Source organism: Phyllopteryx taeniolatus, chromosome 2 (genome assembly GCF_024500385.1).
Source record: "Phyllopteryx taeniolatus isolate TA_2022b chromosome 2, UOR_Ptae_1.2, whole genome shotgun sequence".
NCBI classification, from domain to species: Eukaryota; Metazoa; Chordata; class Actinopteri; order Syngnathiformes; family Syngnathidae; genus Phyllopteryx; species Phyllopteryx taeniolatus.
In genome coordinates, this window is record NC_084503.1 from 34,456,405 (window position 1) to 34,475,627 (window position 19,223).

The 19,223-nt window shown below is 43.3% G+C and overlaps 1 protein-coding gene across 7 annotated transcripts in view; it reads left to right on the plus strand.

The window, feature by feature from the left end:
* The window catches only part of spata17 (spermatogenesis associated 17), a 66,473-nt gene that overhangs the window by 5,322 nt on the left and 41,928 nt on the right, over positions 1-19,223 (plus strand). For all 7 annotated transcript variants that reach the window (XR_009787460.1, XR_009787456.1, XR_009787457.1 and 4 more), the window contains exons 4-5: positions 3,305-3,355; positions 11,943-12,046. Coding sequence is in view for 2 of the 7 variants with exons in the window: in XM_061765874.1 (XP_061621858.1) it covers positions 3,305-3,355; positions 11,943-12,046 (155 nt within the window). In the remaining 5 variants the exon portion in view is untranslated. The remainder of the gene's footprint in view (positions 1-3,304; positions 3,356-11,942; positions 12,047-19,223) is intronic.

A 19,223-nucleotide genomic window follows, 5' to 3' on the forward strand; every position in this document is an offset into this window, starting at 1 on the left:
AGAACTGTGAGGCAGATGTGGAAACCAGTCTGCCACGGTGCTGCCCATTATAAGGTGGTCTTTTCTTGGTCTTTCATCTGTTACACATTTTGTTTATACTGGGGCAAAAAAGTATTTAGTCAGCCACCAATCGTGCAAGTTCTCCCACTTAAAAAGATGAGAGAGGCCTGTAATTTTCATCATAGGTATACCTCACCAATGAGAGACAATATGCCCCAAAACATGATGTTTCCGCCCCCATGGTTCACAGTAGGTATGGTGTTCTTTGGATGCAACTCGGCATTCTTTCTCCTCCAAACTTGACAAGTTGAGTTTTTACCAAAAAGTTCTATTTTGGTTTCATCTCACCATATGACATTCTCCCAATCCTCTTCTGGATCATCCAAATGCTCTCTAGCAAACTTCAGACGGGCCTAGACTTGTACTGGCTTAAGCAGGGGGACATGTCTGGCAGTGCAGGATTTTAGTCCCTGCGGCATAGTGCGTTACTGATGGTAGCCTTTGTTACTTTGGTTCCAGCTCTCTGCAGGTCATTCCCTAGGTCTCCCTGTGTGGTTCTGGGAATTTTTCTTACCGTTCTTGTGATCATTTTGACCCCACAGGGTGAGATCTTGCGTGGAGCCCCAGATCAAGGGAGATTATCAGTGGTCTTGTATGTCTTCCATTTTCTAATAATTGCTCCCACAGTTGATTTCTTCACACCAAGCTGCTTACCTATTCCAGATTCCGTCTTCCCAGCCTAATGCAGGTCTACAATTTTGTTTCTGTTCCAATCTTGATCTTGGCCATAGTGGAGTTTGGAGTGTGACTGTTTGAGGTTGTGGACTGGTGTCTTTTATACTGGTAGCGAGTTCAAACAGGTGCCATTAATACAGGTAATGAGTGGAGGAAAGAGGAGCCTCTTGAAGAAGTTACAGGTTTGTGAGAGCCAGCCAATCTTGCTTGTTTGTAGGTGACCAAATACTTATTTTCCACCATCATTTCCTAATAAATTCTTTAAAAATCAGACAGTGTGAGTTTCTGGATTTTTTTATTTTTTTTCCCCTCATTTTGTCTCTCATAGGTGAGGCATACCTATGATGAAAATTACAGGCCTCTCTCATCTTTTTAAGTGGGAGAACTTGCACAATTGGTGGCTGACTAAATAGCTTTTTGCCCCACTGGATATATATTGTTTCCTAAAATCATGCCTTTCATGAGCATGGGTTCCTTCAAGTTAAAGCAGAGACGGAGTTGTTGGCCTACATGGTTCTTTTATCCTGTTGGGCTTGATTTTGTTCGTGATCACATTCACCAGTGGTCCTCCTGTTTGTGGCCCCTGAACTGTTAATGCCTTTACACACTTTAGCACAGCGGAGTGTCCCCTCAACAATCCCAATCCCAATTTTGTTTCTGGTTCTTTGGTCTTGGCCATAGTGGAGTTTGGAGTTTGACTGTTTGAGGTTGTGTACAGGTGTCTTTGATACTGATAACAAGTTCTAACAGGTGCCATTAATTCAGGTAATGAGTGGAGGACAGAGGAGACAAAGTTACAAGCCTGTGAGAGCCACAAATATTGCTTGTTTGTAGGTGACCAAATACTTATTTTACCGAGGAATTTGCCAATTAATTCATTACAAATCAGACAATGTGATTTTCTGGATTTTTTTTTCACCCCCTCATTTTGTCTCATAGGTGAGGTATACCTATGATGAAAATGACAGGCCTTGCACAGAACTTGCACAATTGGTGGCTGACTAAATACTTTTTTGCCCCACTGTAAATGATACTCAGAGAAATTATTGTATTTGTCTATAACCAATCTGAATGGGTATTAACAACTAAACAGCATTAACCAACTATTCTATTGCTGTTTTCGTGGACTTTTCTCTTTGATGCTTACCTGCATCGCACACACCCACTTGCTCCACTCACAAAGTTGCTCTGGATAAATTATTTGATTGGCTGAGCTGCATCATGTGGGAGGAGTTACAATGCTCACCATTGGTCTGTGTTAGGGCTGTGCACGAACCGGTGGTGATTTAAATTGGGATTCGATTGGGCCTGAAAAAGCCATCACCAAATCACATGACACCTCCAGTTCATAGTGCACAGAGTCTGCTAGAAGACGTGTTAGGTTTTACATGCATACAGCCATTGTTTAACTCCAGTTCTCTCACCATTTCCTCTCACTGTTTGTGCCTGGAGCATTGTTTGCGAGTTGTATTCTGCTTTTCTCTCATGTAGCACAGGACATACTAAAACGCTTAACGTAAGCGTAAAAAAAGCTTATCCTTTAATGTCAGAAAACTGCCATCAGTCATCACCAAAATGTGTGTGGACAACTCAACCTCTGAAAATATCAAAATGATAACCCCAACATTACGGGTTTTGTACATATTAAGCCTTTCCCTTTCCATAGGCGCTCACTATGCAGAAAACGCTTAATATCACTTAATATCCCAAAAGTGCCATCAATTGATCCTGATTCGAAAGTTATTTGTTACTGTCAACACGAATAATTAGTTGGGATTTAGAGGGCGAGTCCAAGCCCTTGTCTGTATTTCCTGTATGAACTGTAATACTAGAACCTCCATGCCCTCCAAAAAACATTTGCAGAAGTTAAATTCCAAACGTTAATCAAAATCACTTAAGAACCACTGTTGTACTGTTTTACTCTCTCCACTCACTATCATGAATAATGTGAGTTCTACAAAGGCCTTGTCTGAAAACACAGAGCTGAATTTACAGCCACCTTTCAAGTCTCCTTTGTGTCTTCCCCGTCGTTATTAAAAAAAGATATGTTGAGATATGGATCCCTTTTATGGACGACTCTCCAGTTTGCTCCCGAAATGTGCCCCCAGTGGTCGGCCCCCTGCATTTGCTGTGAGTGTGCCGCTGCATATTCTCTGGCCTTATGTGAGTCTCTTCTGGCAGTGCTGTCATTGATTATGAAATTCAGAGGAGAGAGTGTTTGGCCGTCATACATCTCCATTAGCTCGCTGCTTCAGCGCCATAGATTTTCCTGGCCCTCGTGTATGTTGGTGTATTAAGAGAGCACTGTCCTCCCCTTGATACAAAGTCCCCCTAATCACTCTCTCTCTCTCTCTCTCTCTTTCTCTCTCTCTACCTCCATACTCCCCTGACTTTGTCTTTTTCTTCTGGTGCTTTCCCCTCCTCTCTTCTCCTGGAGTCACCCTATCGCTGCTTGGGCTGTGTAAAATGTATTATGTATAAAGAGCTATTTATTTTTTATGCCTGCTGTGGACTGATCAGAGGGCCATGAGACAACATGTAACACAATCTTTTCCGTTTGTGTTCACAGGCAAAATATGTTATCATGAAGATGAATTTCTACAATGAGATGGCGGTCAGGGTAAATATCGCCATAGTGTCTGTTTTAATAAATATAGTGTCATGGTGGAGGGACACATTGTGTATTGATGGTACACCTGATCAAGAGTGTCTTGTGAGAACTTCCTAACATCCCCTCATTGTGGCAAAATTACCATCATTGTAACTCATGTCTTAGTTTTGAAATTTATTGAATAAAATATGAGGTTTGTGAGAGAAGAGTCAGGACTGGTGTCACAAAAGATATATATCATATCCAAAGTACAAACTATAAGTTTTCTCCATGGAAGTAATCGCCCTGGAGTCTTCATACACTTTCACAGCCTTGTGTGATACACCTTTATGCACTTCTATTTTATATTGTATTCTATTATTATACTATATTCTTCCAGGATCCTACGCAACTCCGTCTTCTCGACCATCTTGCTATTGTCCACGTCACAAAACAGGTCACCTAGATGACCCCATGAGCTTAGGAAAGGGGGAAAAAATATCACACTGAGCCAGGTTGGATGAGTATTGCTCCACCACAACAGTGTTCTTCTCAGCCAGGAACAATTTTCAGATGCTCAGGGCATTGTGAGCAGGTGCGTTGTCATGTGAAGCAGCCACAAGTTGTTGTGTTCTCTCACTTCTTCTCGCACACGGAATGAAGCAAACACCGCAGGATCTCTTTGTAGATGTGCAGGTAAATCTTCTGGCCCACATCGAAGTTAGGTTTAAAAAAATAGCTTTTGTGTGATCAGTCCTGGAACGTTTCTGACAAACCTCGTGTTCCATTGACAAAATAATTGAAAGGAAAATGTCAATCCCAACTGTGTCTATTGTGTTTTTATCATTTATATTAAAAAAATTCTTTTAATTTAGATTTTCTCTTTTTTATGAGTATTCAACCTACGCCAGTCTCTTTTTTTTAAAAATGAGCAATTACATTGGATTGTACTGCTCATAGCATGTTCATCCATTGTGGGATTTTGATCTGTGTCGTGTTATCCATTTATTTAGTTTCTGGGACTTTAAGAACGGCGGCACGGTGGCCGACTGGTTAGAGCGTCAGCCTCACAGTTCTGAGGAGCGGGGTTCAATCCCCGGTCCCGCCTGTGTGGAGTTTGCATGTTCTCCCCGTGCCTGCGTGGGTTTTCTCCGGGCACTCCGGTTTCCTCCCACATCCCAAAATCATGCATTAATTGGGGACTCTAAATTGCCCGTAGGTGTGAATGTGAGTGTGAATGTTGTTTGTTTGTATGTGCCCTGCAATTGGCTGGCAACCAGTTCAGGGTGTACCCCGCCTCCTGCCCGATGATAGCTGGGATAGGCTCCAGCACTCCCGCGACCCTAGTGAGGAGAAGCGGCTCAGAAAATGGATGGATGGATGGACTTTAAGAATGAGCAGTTCTATGAATCCCAGATGACCGCACTGGATGATCTCTGGTCACATCCGTTGGCCGATATAAACGCAAGGCACCGGAAGCCAAGTCACTTAATCTTCTTGTGAACACACGACGATTCCGAGGGACAGGAAACACTGGCAATCATCTGGAATTGATAGAACCATAGTTACATAAGTTTCTATTTCATCCCTCCTCACCGATAGGCGGTGCTTCAATCACTGATGTGTTCCAACAAGGTCATGAGGAATCCACAGACCACAACAAAGACCCATGTCAAGGAGAACAGTGCTGGATTAAAACCTGATCAAGTAGATGGGAGACTGCCACATTCACCTTGTAAAATCTGGCAAACACAGAGGGCGTCATCCAAGATGCAGCACCAAAGATCGCAGCCAGGAGAAATCGAGGCAGTGGCCTGCCCAGGGAGATATAAGCCTGCTCAGTAGCCGCAACGACCCATCGGGCAAGGTGGTTGCTTAGAAATGTCCTGACCCTTCTGAGGGCCGGCATAGCACAGAAAAGCAGATTTGTGTGCACCAGCAGTGGCCTTCGTTTACGCCGCTAAAGAGCAGACAGGGCACAGAGGTTCAGTAGCAGAACCAGAGCCAAACCATGCCAACTGGATCGGTAGCAAGCTTGCATGTCGACGACAAAACCTTGGCGAGGAAACCGGCAGCAGGCCAAAGGGTCACACCTGAATCATCAGCATTCCACCGACAACATGTCTTGTCGACGGACAAAGCATGGAGTTCACCCACATGCTTACCCGATACCATAGCCAAAAGAAATGCAGTTTTACCCGACAGCCACTTCAGGTCCTCTCAGTCAATAGGCCACTGGTCGCCTAGGTGGGCGAAGCCATCTGACACCCTTCAAAACAAAGGAGATGCTCTTGTCCCTCCCCACAGTGGTACCATTAATGGACGGTGACCACCTCCATTAAGGACTTGCTGCATTAATGCCAGAATAGCCAAAACTGGGCAGCAGAGAGCAACCTGTCTGTGACTGAGGCAGCTGCAGGCGATTGGGATGGGGATGCAGTAGCTGTCCCCTCATCTGGGACAAAAGGTCTTTCCGGAGGAAAGGCACATTGGCGAGCTATAACAGAGCCTGTATGGCAGTAAAAACCAGTTCCTCAATGGTCAGACCGGAGCCACCAGGAGGTGTCTGTGTCCCTCCTGTAGAACCCTCAGGAGCATTGGGTAAGTCAAAGGAAACAGGAAAAGCATACAGTAGATCCAGTACATCCTGGCCCAATGGACTCCATCATATGTAAGAGAACACCAGAGAAGGCAATGGTTCGCCTCATGCGTAGCAAAGTGGTCCAATTGTGCCCTGACAAAGGTCCGCCAGGTAGTGGAAACCACCTCTGGATTCAACTTCTATTCCCCTGGCAATAGGGACTGCCAGGAAAGAAATTCTGCAACCAGATTCCGCCATCCCAGAAGACAGGCTGTTGGCAGGATCGCAAGACAGACGGACGCCCATGTGAGAAGGCGCCAAGCCCATTGCCACAGAGTCAACGACCTGTCCCCCCAAGCCCCAATGTGGTTATATGATAGACCACAGACTTTGTTGTCTGAGCAAACAAGCATGTCTGCCCCATAAGCACCGCAGGAAATGGCGAAGGGCCAACTACACAGCTACCAGTTGGAGGACATTTATGTGCTCAACAAGTTCGGGGCCCATGTGCATTGCACTGCTTGGTGCTGCAAGTTTGCACCCCAGCCTGTGGAACATGCATCTGTACACACAACCTCTATGAGAGGGAAGAGACCACAGCAGCATGCCTTGCAGAACCCATTGTCTGTCCCTTCACTGAGACAGGGACTGTAGGCACTGAGGAGACATGCACAGTAACCGGGTCCGTTCAGCCATCTCTGTATTGGGTGCAACAAAATATGCCCTAAATGAACCACCCCAAGTGCCTTTACTAACCTGCACATTAGCTGGTAAAACCACAGGTATGGGACAGACCTGCCAGCTCGAAACACAGCCAGCATTCCCATGATCAACCCACTTGGATGAAGAGCAAGCTACCATGGCAACGGTGTCCAAGGTAAAGCAGAGAAAAACAGTGGTCTGGGTCAGAACCAGACTGCTCTGTCATGTTCACCCTCAGCCACAACCGCCTTACATGATGGAGCACAGTCACTGTATCCCGGATGACCTGATCGAGGCTGGGCGCACAGATCAACCAATCGTCGAGATAGGGCAGAATATTTAAGCACCGCGCCTGTAGGAGGGACAGGGCCATGGCCACAACCCGAGTGAACACCCTGGGAGAGAGGGATAAACAAAATGATAGAACCATGAACTGAAAGTGCCTGCCCTCAAAGGAAAAAAATCAGGAGCTTCCAGTGTGGGCGACCTATAAGAAAGTGGAAATAAGCATCATTTTGATTGATGGCCGTGAGCCAGTCACCCAGATAAAGCGCTGTAGAACTTCTGAAGTGTGGAGCATGCAAAATGGCAACACCTTTAAAAACATGCAGATCCCGAGAACGAGAAATTACCGTGGCATAGCACCCCGTTGCAGCCTAGGGCACCTGGCACTATGACATAGAGCCTCGTCGGGTGCCACGATCAGAGAAGCTAAAGCCGGCTCCACTGATAGCATGTGAGGCAACCCAAATGCAGGCACGTCCTGCATGGCAGCAAGAAGCCTCAAACATCAGCCTGGAAAACACTTTTGAGCCAGGCAACACGTCTGTAGTGCCTGTCCCTCGGAATCGTTCTGTGTTTGCGAAAGAGTTGGCTTCCGGTGCCGCACATTTATATAGGCTAACGGATGGCACTGTGATGTCACAAGTGACTTTATGTGTATTAAAATATCGACCTGCGCAAGCACATGAGTGATCATCGGACCCTTGAAGCACCGAACCACAGGAGGGATGAAATAGAACTGAGTTCATTTATTTGTTTACGTGTCAGGGTTTGTGGTGATGTTGGTGGCAAAAATGGAGGACCCCAGTGTAGGGAAGGAAACATGACTTCCAGCAGCAACACTGATCCGACACAGACTGAACAAAAGCAGGTATCTAAATACAAACAAATTCACGATACAACAAGGCACACCTGGACAAGACACGAGTGGCTGAAGGGAGCTGATTGGTAGACAAGGAACAGTGCTAATGAGAACAGGTAGACAAGTTGAGAAGACAGGGCAACAACTCAACATGAAACAAAACTAAATACAGTATATTCAAAGCAATGCAAAGGTCCATAAACCCAGATCATGACAACATGATGCTTGATGTACACAATATGGGCAAAATTAGTGGGACATTTGGCCATTATGCCTACATGAATTGGTTCCCCCTTTGCAGCTATTAAATATTCACCTCCAATTTTCAGTGGGAATGTTTTTTCATTCATCTCGAAGAATATTTGTGCAGTATCTGGTCTAATTTATCTCAACATTAATTTGTTGGAGTTGAGTTAAGGACGCTTAATTTCTAGACACCAAACTACTCCATGTATGCCTTCATAGACCTAGCTTTGAGCACTGCTACACAGTCGTGCTTGAACAGAAAGGGGCCCTCCTCAAACTGTTCTCACAAAGTTAGCAGCATACGAAACGTCTTGACAAGACAAAGCCTTAAGATGCAGGAAGAATAGTAGCTTTAGTCCAACCCCTGATTGGTTGATAGATAAAATTTATGGTGCATTAGCTACTATCTCACCTTCATGTGTAGTAACTTTGAAAAAAAGCATTGCAGTGTTCAAATGTTCCCATTTGTCTAGTGAGCAGCTGCTACTGTTCAGCCCATACCCGTCTATCACACTCCAGCTTTGACTGATGTTTTTGGAATTTTTACACAATATATTACCACAGAAACCTTATACTTTTCCCAATTCCTTATTGCCTCTTTTGGGTAAGAGCTTAATTCTGTATCGACCATTTAGACGGTTTTATAGGGCAACAAAAAGAAAATGGACCAGCTTTTATTGACGAGGTTGTGTTGCTGACCAGCTGGACTGTTTGTCTGAAAAGCTTGTAAATTTAATATTTTAAGTTTTACACTTTTACTGTAAAATGAAGCAAACCAAACTGACCACCCAATTATTTCAGTAAATGTCACATTTAAGCAGGCACACATCCAGGAGTAGACCCTGCTGCTGTAGGTCATTGGGATAAAAGGTCAGGGGTTGCTGTCACCATGTAGAATGGAGAAGAAGCTTTTTAAGGTGGAGAGAAAGCCCCTTTTTGACTCTTATAAAATATGACAGCTTCTTTTCGAGCACAATAGCAATTTTAATGGAAAGGAAATGAATGCGAATGGAGCAGGGAATTGACTCCGCGATTGGTGATGTAAGAAAGACCTATGTTCGAACCCCACAGGGGCCAAAAAAATACTTTTCTTTGCAAAGTTAGTGTTTCACTTCTTGAGATTAATGAGGGGTTTTGTCTGGATTTTGTCACGTCGTCCCAACACTAAAGTCAAAATGAACATTATCGGAACACTCCTGCCATTACCCTTGACCAAAGCACTGGCCCCAGAAGAGGAGCTAGTTATAGCCACTGAAAAATAAACTGCAAATTGACCACAAATATCTTAAAATATGATTATAAATGGTTAGAATTAGTTAGTGCACTGTATTTGATATCGATATGTCATGGGTGGGTGTGTTTTTTTTACTCAAATGCAGAAAGCAAGTGGAGGCCTATTTGTATGAAGCTTTAGCTTCACACACACGCACAAATAAGTACTTGGTACTACAAACTCCAAGTTCCAATCAAGTTGGGATTTTGTGTAAAACGTAAATAAAAAAATATTTCCAAATCCATTTAAATCTATCTTCAATCGATTACACTACAAAGACAAGATATTTAATGTTCAAACTGATTGTTATTGGGGATTTTTATTTTTTTTATGAAAATATAATTTTTAATTTTATGCCTGTAACACGTTCCAAAAATAGATGGGACAGGGTCAACAAAAGACGGAAAGTTGAGGAACGCTTAAAAAAAAAAAGGGGGGGGGGGGTGACACCCGGTGAGGACATGCAATAACTAACCAAGAGAACCAGATAAGAGAGGACAGAAAAGGGCAGAGCAGGATGTGGGAAACTGAGCAAGGCAATGCTACTGTCGAGTGGTGCGGTCGGATTTTTTTTTTTAGTGACTAAACACCTGTAAGAACCTGTGAGTTGATATGTTTGTATAACCTGTGTTGTTATTAGTGATCCCAGCACAAGTAATTTAAGTCTATAGTGTTTCTATCGAATTTATTAGTGAATGAACACCATATCACATGCATATTAGTCAACTGATGTACGGAGTTGCTGAGCCGGCACATCGAGTAAGGGTGACATCCACTTTCTTTCAAGCCATCCATTCATCCATGCTCACTATTGCTTATCAAGAGAATAAGAGGCAGGGAACATCCTTAACTGGTCACCAATCAGTCGCAGGGCACAGACAAACAACCATTGACACTCACATTCACACGTGGGGAAAATGTAGTCTTCAATTACCGACCATACATGTTTTTGAAATGTGGGAGGAAACGGACTACCCGGAGAAAACCCATATAGGCGCATGGGGAACTCCACGCAGGAAAGCCGGAGTCCATTTTAGAGCCCACGACCTCTGAACTTTGAGGTCGATGTGTTAACCAGTTTTCCACCGTGCCGCCTTGCTTTCAATCCCACTATATGCGGAACGTCACGTGACCAAACCTGGAAAACAAGATAGCTGACTTCCTGTATTGCTATGCTAACAAGCATGACTACGGTTTTATGACTTATTGTTTGAAGCCGAACTTGCTAAAATGTTGTTTTCTTTATGGCTATTGCCATTGGACAAAAGTTAAACTCAAATATGATATGATATATATATATGTAAACACGAACGAAGCCTAAACATCAATCTTTTCATCTTTGGTGGGTCTAGGGTGACATCTTGTGTTTAAAGAAAAAAACAGACATTATCGATGTTTAAAGTTCTTACAGGTGCTTTCGTCACGGTCCCCTTCGCCATTCTTCCGAGCAAGGAAGTAGTGCTGCGACCCGTTTTTGCTGATTGCGGAAGAAGGTTGCACATATACCCGATTCTTCTAATTTTGAAATGTTTAGTAGCTTTCCCTCTCAAATGCTCTTCACTTTTCTCCACTGTTAACATCCGCTTTACAGATTCCATGTCTGCTCTACTGTGTTATAAGAAAGAAGTCTACTATATAAGTCATGACAAGGATATTACGCCACCTCTTATTTTTTTCCCCTTTGGGGACAGAGATGTCTATTTGAGGTGTGCCGTCCATAAACTCAATTAATTATAGCATAAGATGTTGATTAGAGCTGAAGTATTTTCTAATGTTATTTATTTTGTGGCATCACAATATGCACTTGCATTAAAGTTACGTTGATTTTTATGCTGCAAAACTTTGGCATGTGTTTAGCCTGCCTCTCACTTGCATTCTGTGCAAGAATGTGCACATGCTAATAAGGCTGAAATCCAGTGCCAGTGACCCTTTACAAGAACGAATCAGTGAAGGGCAACGGTACTCGCCAAGCCTTCATTACCAAAGAAATATTTGGTGCCGTGTGAATGGAAGGGAAAAGACAGTGGGAGAAACAATCTTCCCCGGATCCCCCTGTGACACTTCCTTTGAATCATACTCGTTGCTCCCCTCCAGTTTATGGAGCCACGCTAGCTAACGGAGGATAATGTATTAGGGCTGTAATAGAAACCAATGTTTACATGCTGCACCTCGGATTTGTATCAGATTCAACAGCATTGATTTCACTTGTCAACAAAGGTCAGCAAGAACTCGAGAGGCGGCAATTACTTTATTTAAAATTATCTATTGACTAGCAGATCAATGCTAATTCTCATTTTGCTCTTTGTTGTTTTTCACGCCACCCTCCATCCGTCGTATCTCCTGTTCCGTAGTCTGATAGTGTGATGATTCTTTTACTCTCCATTGTTTTAATCTCTTAATTAGTCTGAAGGACATCCAGCCTTCTGCCTCACATGCTCAACGCACATGTGGGTGTGTGCGAGGTGAGGCTAATCTGCAGCCTCTACAATAAATCGGCAGCGACGCAGTAAAATGTATGGAGTTGTGACAGCTGTCCATCCCATCTTGTCCCTCCATCATGACAGTGAAAAAAATACAATGATATGATGTGTGATTTAAGGCTCTTATTCAGGCCATTAATACTGTTATCTATTTACGTCACGTGTCTTCTTCCATACTTTCTTCTCCACAGATCCAGCGAAGGTGGCGAGGATTCTATGTGCGAAAGTACATCCATAGCTTCTATTCACGCAAGAGCTATCTGGAAAGACTATCCAGAACAAACGAATTAGTAAGGTAAAAAAAATAATAATACAAACAATACACGTTTTGACACATTTTTTAATCTATGTTTTTAAATGTTTGTGGAGCTGGTTGGTGGTTGTAAATTCTAATTATAATCGGTGAATGTCAGCAATGTTTTCACAAATGTTTACATAAGATCCTCAACATCCCTCATCTTATCGTGGGCCACAGACAAGTTGGAGGGAATTATGAACAGTTTGAAGTAGTAGTAAGTGTTAGCTCAAATTTTCCAGGCTTCTGCTAGGATGCAAACATCTCAAATTAATCAGAAAGTTAATCAGACCCACTTTAAATGGTGGGAAGTGTGCGTTAATTCCACAGCTAAATCCCAGTTATGAGAGGTTGTGCACACTTGTTTCTTTTACTTCCAATCTCAAAAAAGAAAAATCGAGTGGTACAGGTAACAAAAAACCTAATTTTAATTAGTACAGCCTCTCATGACATTGTGTAACACTATAAAAGGGCGTTTGTCTGTATTATTGCTTTAAAGGATTAATACAGAAACATAAGGTTGGTCAGTATTATTTACTCAAGATTGCTTCATATGATCTTATTAGTTACCTCACACTAGTGTGTGAGGCCGAAAGCAAGAGACATTGATGCTAACTAAGATCAGTCCTTGTAGACTAGATATTACCTCAGAGAAAATGTAAGGAAATTAAAGTGACAGAGAGACAAAGAATGAGAGCACTAAAAAGAGCGAAGGAGAAAAGTCCTTTAAAGTGCTCGAGGCTAAGCAAAGGGAGAAGTGAATGATGTGAAGAAATTAAAAATTAACCTTTGACGTGCACCCCAGCTGCTGCGCACTCCAGGGCTTACTGCTAGAGCTACACCATCTTTTACTTTTGACAACAAAAAAAAAAAAATGACACTTAGTTAATAAGTCATATTTTAACTTTGCTAATATATTTTACCGCAAAATATCTTTAGGCTTCTGCTAAAATTAATTGTAAATTTGTTAACGTAACCCTTGGATCACTGACTTGTCCCCCTACTTCCCAACAGCATTTGCACCTTTTTGTAAAGGGAGGAGGAAGCAGGCTGTTAAAACCCATTAAGGAAGTGTTACCACTTTCCATACAATAACAGAGACAGATGGATACATGCACAACCTCGTCCACTATTCTGATACTTTTATTTCATAAAATCCCTTATCCATCATCCAGACAGGAAAGAGTCTCCGTGCCTGTCCTGATTTTTACTTTGTATTTTATTTTTTTACCATAACTATTAAATATACTAAATTGAACACACGGTGATGAAGTATTTTACCCATTACTGCACAATAAGTAAATTGAGCATTTGTAATCTTGAAAACACTTAATTTCCATCCATCCATAAATTTTCTTTACCGCTTATCCCCACTAAGGGTGCGGGCTGCTGGAGCTATCTTCGGGGGAGAGGTGGGGTACACCCTGAACCAGTCGCCAGCCAATCGCAGGGCACATAGAAACAAACAACCATTCGCACTCACATTCACACCTACGGGCAATTTAGTCTTCAATCAACCTACCACACATGTTTTTGTGATGTGGGAGGAAACCGGAGTGCCCATAGAAAACCCACCCAGGCATGGGGAGAACATGCAAACTCCACACAGGCGGGACCGGGATTTGAACCCCCGTCCCCAGAACTGTGAGGCAGATGTGCTAACCAGTTGTTCACCGTGCCGGCCAGTGACCGCGTTTTAAATGTTAAATAAATAAATAAAAATCACAGAAGATTAGGCTCATTTAATCGTGGCAGCCAAAATCACGATCATGAACCAATACAAGCACAGGGAGAACATGCACAGAAAGGCCTGAGCCGAGACTCGAACCCAAAATCTCAGAACTGTGAGGCAGACGTGCTAACCACTAGTTAACTGTGCTGACCAAGGTGAAAATCAACAATCAAATACATTTTATTTTATTAAATAAATATTGACCTACTAGTTGGAGGACAAGATATTTAGAAGTAAATTACAAATAATTCCAGACATTATGATGCTCCGGACACTGCCTTGAAGAAATTTTCCTCAACTGGACCTCTAACTTTTATTGGAGTCTCTGTCGGTTAATTCAAAACCCCCATCCCCATAACTGTGAGGCAGATATGCTAACCAGTCAGTCACCGTGCCGGCACACTTAATTTGAGTTGCCTAATTTGCATATCTCAATTCTTGATGCTGTTGAGGAACAAAATAAGAATTAGTGTTACATTATTTTAAACAATCTTGATGAACTTAGACTATTTTAAATAATGCAGAATTACAAACCCCAATTCCAATGAAGTTGGGATGTTGTGCAAAACGTAAATAAAAACAAAGTACACTGACTTGCAAATCCTTTTCAACGTATATTCAATTGAATGCACAACAAAGACAAGCTATTTAATGTTCAAACTGATGAACGTTATTGTTTGTTTTTTTGTGTGCAAATATTTTCCCATTTTGAATTTCATGTCTGCAGCTGGGATAGTGGGCAACAAAAAACTGGGAGAGTTGAGGAATGCTAAAAAAAACACCTGTTTGGAACAATTAACAGGTGAACAGGTTAATTAGTAACAGGTGAGTCATTGCTTATAAAAGGAGCATCCCCAAAAGGCTCAGTTGTTCACAAGCAACGATGGGGCGAGGTTTACCACTTTGTGAAAAACTGCGTGAGCAAATAGTACAACAGTTGAAGAACAACATTTCTCAATGCACAATTTCATCATCTACGGTCCATAATATCATCAAAAGACAATCTGAAGCTATCGTTGCACATAAGCGGTAAGACCGAATACCAACATTGAAGGCCCATGACCTTCGATCCTTCAGGTGGCACTGCACTAAACAACAGCATCATTGTGTAAAGGATATTTCCCCGTAGCCTCAGGAACACTTGTCAGTTAACAGAGTTTGTTGCTACATCTACAAATGCAAGTTAAAACTCTACCATGCAAAGCGAAAGCCGTACTGTCTCTCAACAACACACAGACGTGCCGCTGGGTTCTCTGGGCCCAGGCTAATCCGAGATGGACTGACGCATGGTGAAAAGTGTGCTGTGGGTTGATGAGTCCACATTTAAAATTATGTTTGGAAATCATGGATGTCATGTCCTTCAAGCGCAAGAGGAAAAGGATGTTATCAGCGCAAAGTTCAAAAGCCAGCATCTGTGATGGTATGGTGGTGTGTTAGAGCCCATGTTATGGGTAACTTGCATATCTATGTAGGCACCATTGATGCTGAAAGGTACATAAAGGTTTTGGGGCAAAATATGCTGCCATCCAAGCAACGTCTTTTTTCAGGGACGTCGCTTAACAGCCTCAACAATTAGTTTCCTTAGTTCCCAAATGTTTATTAAGTGTTGTTAATAGGAAAAGTAATACAACCAGTGGTAAACATGCCCCTGTCCCAGCTTTTTGGAGTGTGTGGCAGGTGTCAAATTAAAAATGAGTGAATATTTGCTTTTATATTTAACTTTATCAGTTTAAACATTAAATATCATCATCATCATACATTTATTTTATACAGCGCTTTTAAAGGGTAGTCAAAGACGCTTTACAAATAAAATGAAAAATTATAGGATTCAAAAACAGAATTAGAATAAAAAATAAAACAAAGACAGGAATAAAACATGACAGTTACACATTAAGCACATTAAAAGCAGATCGCAATAGGTGGGTTTTCAGTTGGGATTTGAAGGTGGAGAGATCTGAACAGTCACATAGGGGTTGTCTTTAACTGCATATCTTGTCTTTGTCGTGTATTCAATTGAATATAAGTTGAAAAGGATTTGCAAATCATTGTATTCTGTTTTTATTTACGTTTTACGTAACATCCCAACTTCATTCGAATTGGGGTTTCTATAATAACACGTAATTTAGCTGTCAACTACATGCATCTACCAAGCCCATCCTCTGCTGTGGTGGGGGTGTTGAGGTCATTTTCTTTCCAGTTAATCACTTTTTTTTTTGTGCCACCGGGGTCACAATCAATTAAAGCCACTCAGGCGTTTATTTGAAACATCCTTTCCCTGTGAGCCGCTGGGACCTTTTCTGCCGGATCAGTCATCCCGCAAAAGTCTCCTTTTTAATCCACCAGTGTGCTCACTTCCTCTGTAAGACTGTACCTGTGTGTTTGTCCAGCACTCCGAATGAATTATTCAAAGTTGGACTAATGGTCCCCATTTCGCACAGGCCCATCGACTGTGCATTGTAATCATATTGCTACACTGGTACTATATGTTTTTCAAATAATTAAAAAAAAATATGACTTAAAAGATACTCAAACAACAATTGCTTTAAATACATAATATTGGTTACATTGCATTGTCATCTTCATTCAGTCTGTCAAGTGGATGCCAAAGCAACAGGTCCCATACCAAACCATATCTTACCATAATGTTTCAGCCCATCAGAAAACTGAAAAAACTCATTTCCATAAACAGCACAAAAACAACTATGGCTACATTCACACTGGAGGTAAATTCTGATGTAAATTTTCTTTTGCCCATATGTGACATGTATTTGATTATCAATGTGAACATTACAATTCTATCCATCCATTTTTTTACCGCCTATCCGAGGTCGGGTCGCGGGGGCAGCAGTTTTAGCAGGGACGCCCAGACTTCCCTCTCCCCAGCCACTTCATCCAGCTCTTCTGGGGGGATCCCGAGGCGTTCACAGGCCAGCCGAGAGACGTAGTCTCTCCAGCGTGTCCTGGGTCTTCCCCGGGGTCTCCTCCCGGTGGGACATGCCCAGAACACCTCACCAGGGAAGCGTCCGGGAGGCATCCGAATCAGATTCCCCAACCACCTCATCTGGCTCCTCTCGATGTGGAGGAGCAGCGGCTCTATTCTGAGATCCTACCGGATGACCGAGCTTCCCACACTATCTCTAAGGGAGAGCCCGGACACCCTGCGGAGGAAACTCATTTCGGCCGCTTGTATCCGGGATCTTGTTCAGTCGGTCACGACCCACAGTTCGTGACCATAGGTGAGGGTAGGAACGTAGATCGACCGGTAAATCGAGAGCTTCGCCTTAGCTCCTTCTTTACCACAACGGATCGTTACAAAGTCCACATCACTGCAGACGCTGCACCGATCTGCATGTCGATCTCTCGTTCCATTCTTCCCTCACTCGTGAACAAGACCACTCCTCCACTTGGGGCAGGATCTCATCCCCGACCTGGAGAAGGCACGCCACCCTTTTCCGACTGAGGACCATGGTCTCAGATTTGGAGGTGCTGATTCTCATTCCAGCCGCTTCACACTCGGCTGCGAACCGCTCCAGTGAGAGTTGGAGATCACGGCTTTATGAAGCCCACAGAACCACATCATCTGCAAAAAGTAGAGATGCAATACTGAAGCCACCAAAACGGACCCCCTCTATGCCTAGGCTGCACCTAGAAATTCTGTCCATAAAAGTTATGAACAGAATGGGTGACAAAGGGCAGCCTTGGCGGAGTCCAACCCTCACCGGAAACGAGTCCGACTTACTGCCGGCAATGCGCACCAAACTCTGACACCGGTCCACTGTTCCATGGCCAGGACAAAAACAATACTGCTCCTTCTGAATGCGAGATTCGACTTCCCGATGGATCCTCCTCTCCAGCACCCCTGAATAGACCTTACCAAGGAGGCTGAGGAGTGTGATGCCCTGTAGTTCGAACACACGCTCCAGTCCCCTTTCTTAAAAAGGGGACCACCACCCCAGACTGCCAATCCAGAGGCACTGTCCCCAATGTCCACACGATGTTGCAGAGGCGTGTCAACCAGGACAGCCCCACAACATCCAGAGCCTTTAGGAACTCCGAGCGAATCTCATCCACCCCCGGGGCCTTGCCACCGAGGAGCTTTTTAACCACCTCAGTGACCTGCCTCAAAGCCTCAAATTTCCTCATAGGCGTCCGGAAGTCTTTTTCCATGGCGTCACCGAACTCCTCCCATGCCCGAGTTTTTGCTTCAGCGACCACCAAAGCTTTTTGACGGCATCCACCAACGGGTTCGGGGATTGCCGCCACGACAGGCACTGACCACCTTACGGCCACAGCTCCGGTCGGCTGCCTCAGCAATGGAGGCGCTGAACATGGTCCACTCGGACTCAATGTCCCCCGCCTTCCCCGGAACGTGAGCAAAGTTCTGTCGGAGGTGGGAGTTGAAACTCCTTCTGACAGGGGATTCAGCCAACTCACCACCAGGTGGTGATCAGTTGACAGCTCCGCCTCTCTCTTCACCCGAGTGTCCAAGACATGCAGCCGCAAGTCTGATGACACAACCACAAAGTTGATCATCGAACTGCGACCGAGGATGTCCTGGTGCCAAGTGCACGTGTGGACGCCCTTATGCTTGAACATGGTGTTCGTTATGGACAATCCGTGATGAGCACAGAAGAACCACTAGGCGCTCGCCTTCGAGCCCCACCACCAGGCCTGGCTCCAGAGGGGGGCCCCGGTGACCTGCGTCCGGGCAAGGGAAAACGTCTTCCTGAATTTTTCATCTTCATTACTATTAAAAAAAAATTCAAATCCGACCTAGGCCTCTTTCGTATGTGGATATAAATCGGATATGTGGACGGTCAGGTCGCACTCGACCAATACGCAATACGTCATCAAAAGGCAAAACCATCACAATTGTTTGACAAAACAGACGCGCGAAAGAAGAAGAAAAAGAACAGTCAGTGGTAAAAAGAAGATTCTTTTGAACTGATAAAGATATATGGTGGTGGACCAATCACTTTAAGTGAAAAATCATTGAAATTGCCACAAATACGTCAGAAGGAAGGGCCATAATTACTTCCATTAACACACTGCGTTTCGTGTTTGGTGCGCATGCGTGTCACTTCACAGACACATTCCGTTCACCTTAAAAAGGCACATTTGTTTTTGTCATTAGAATGAATACATAAAAAGATCAGATTTAACAAAAAAAAAAAAAAGAAAACTCAATTGGGTTTCCCTGCAGTGTGAATGTAGCCTATGACTAATAATAAAAAAGAGTAATCAAAGGGTAATTATACAGCAGGACAAATATCGAATTAGGTGGTTCCTAAATACCATGCTTGAAAATAAAGTTAACAAAACCATAAAAGATTAAATAATAATAATAATAATAATAAAGAAACAAATCTAGAATCATGTTTTTTGCTTTTTTGTTTTTCAGATAAAGACAAAAAAATGAGATACAGTAAAGCCTCTAAGGGTCGA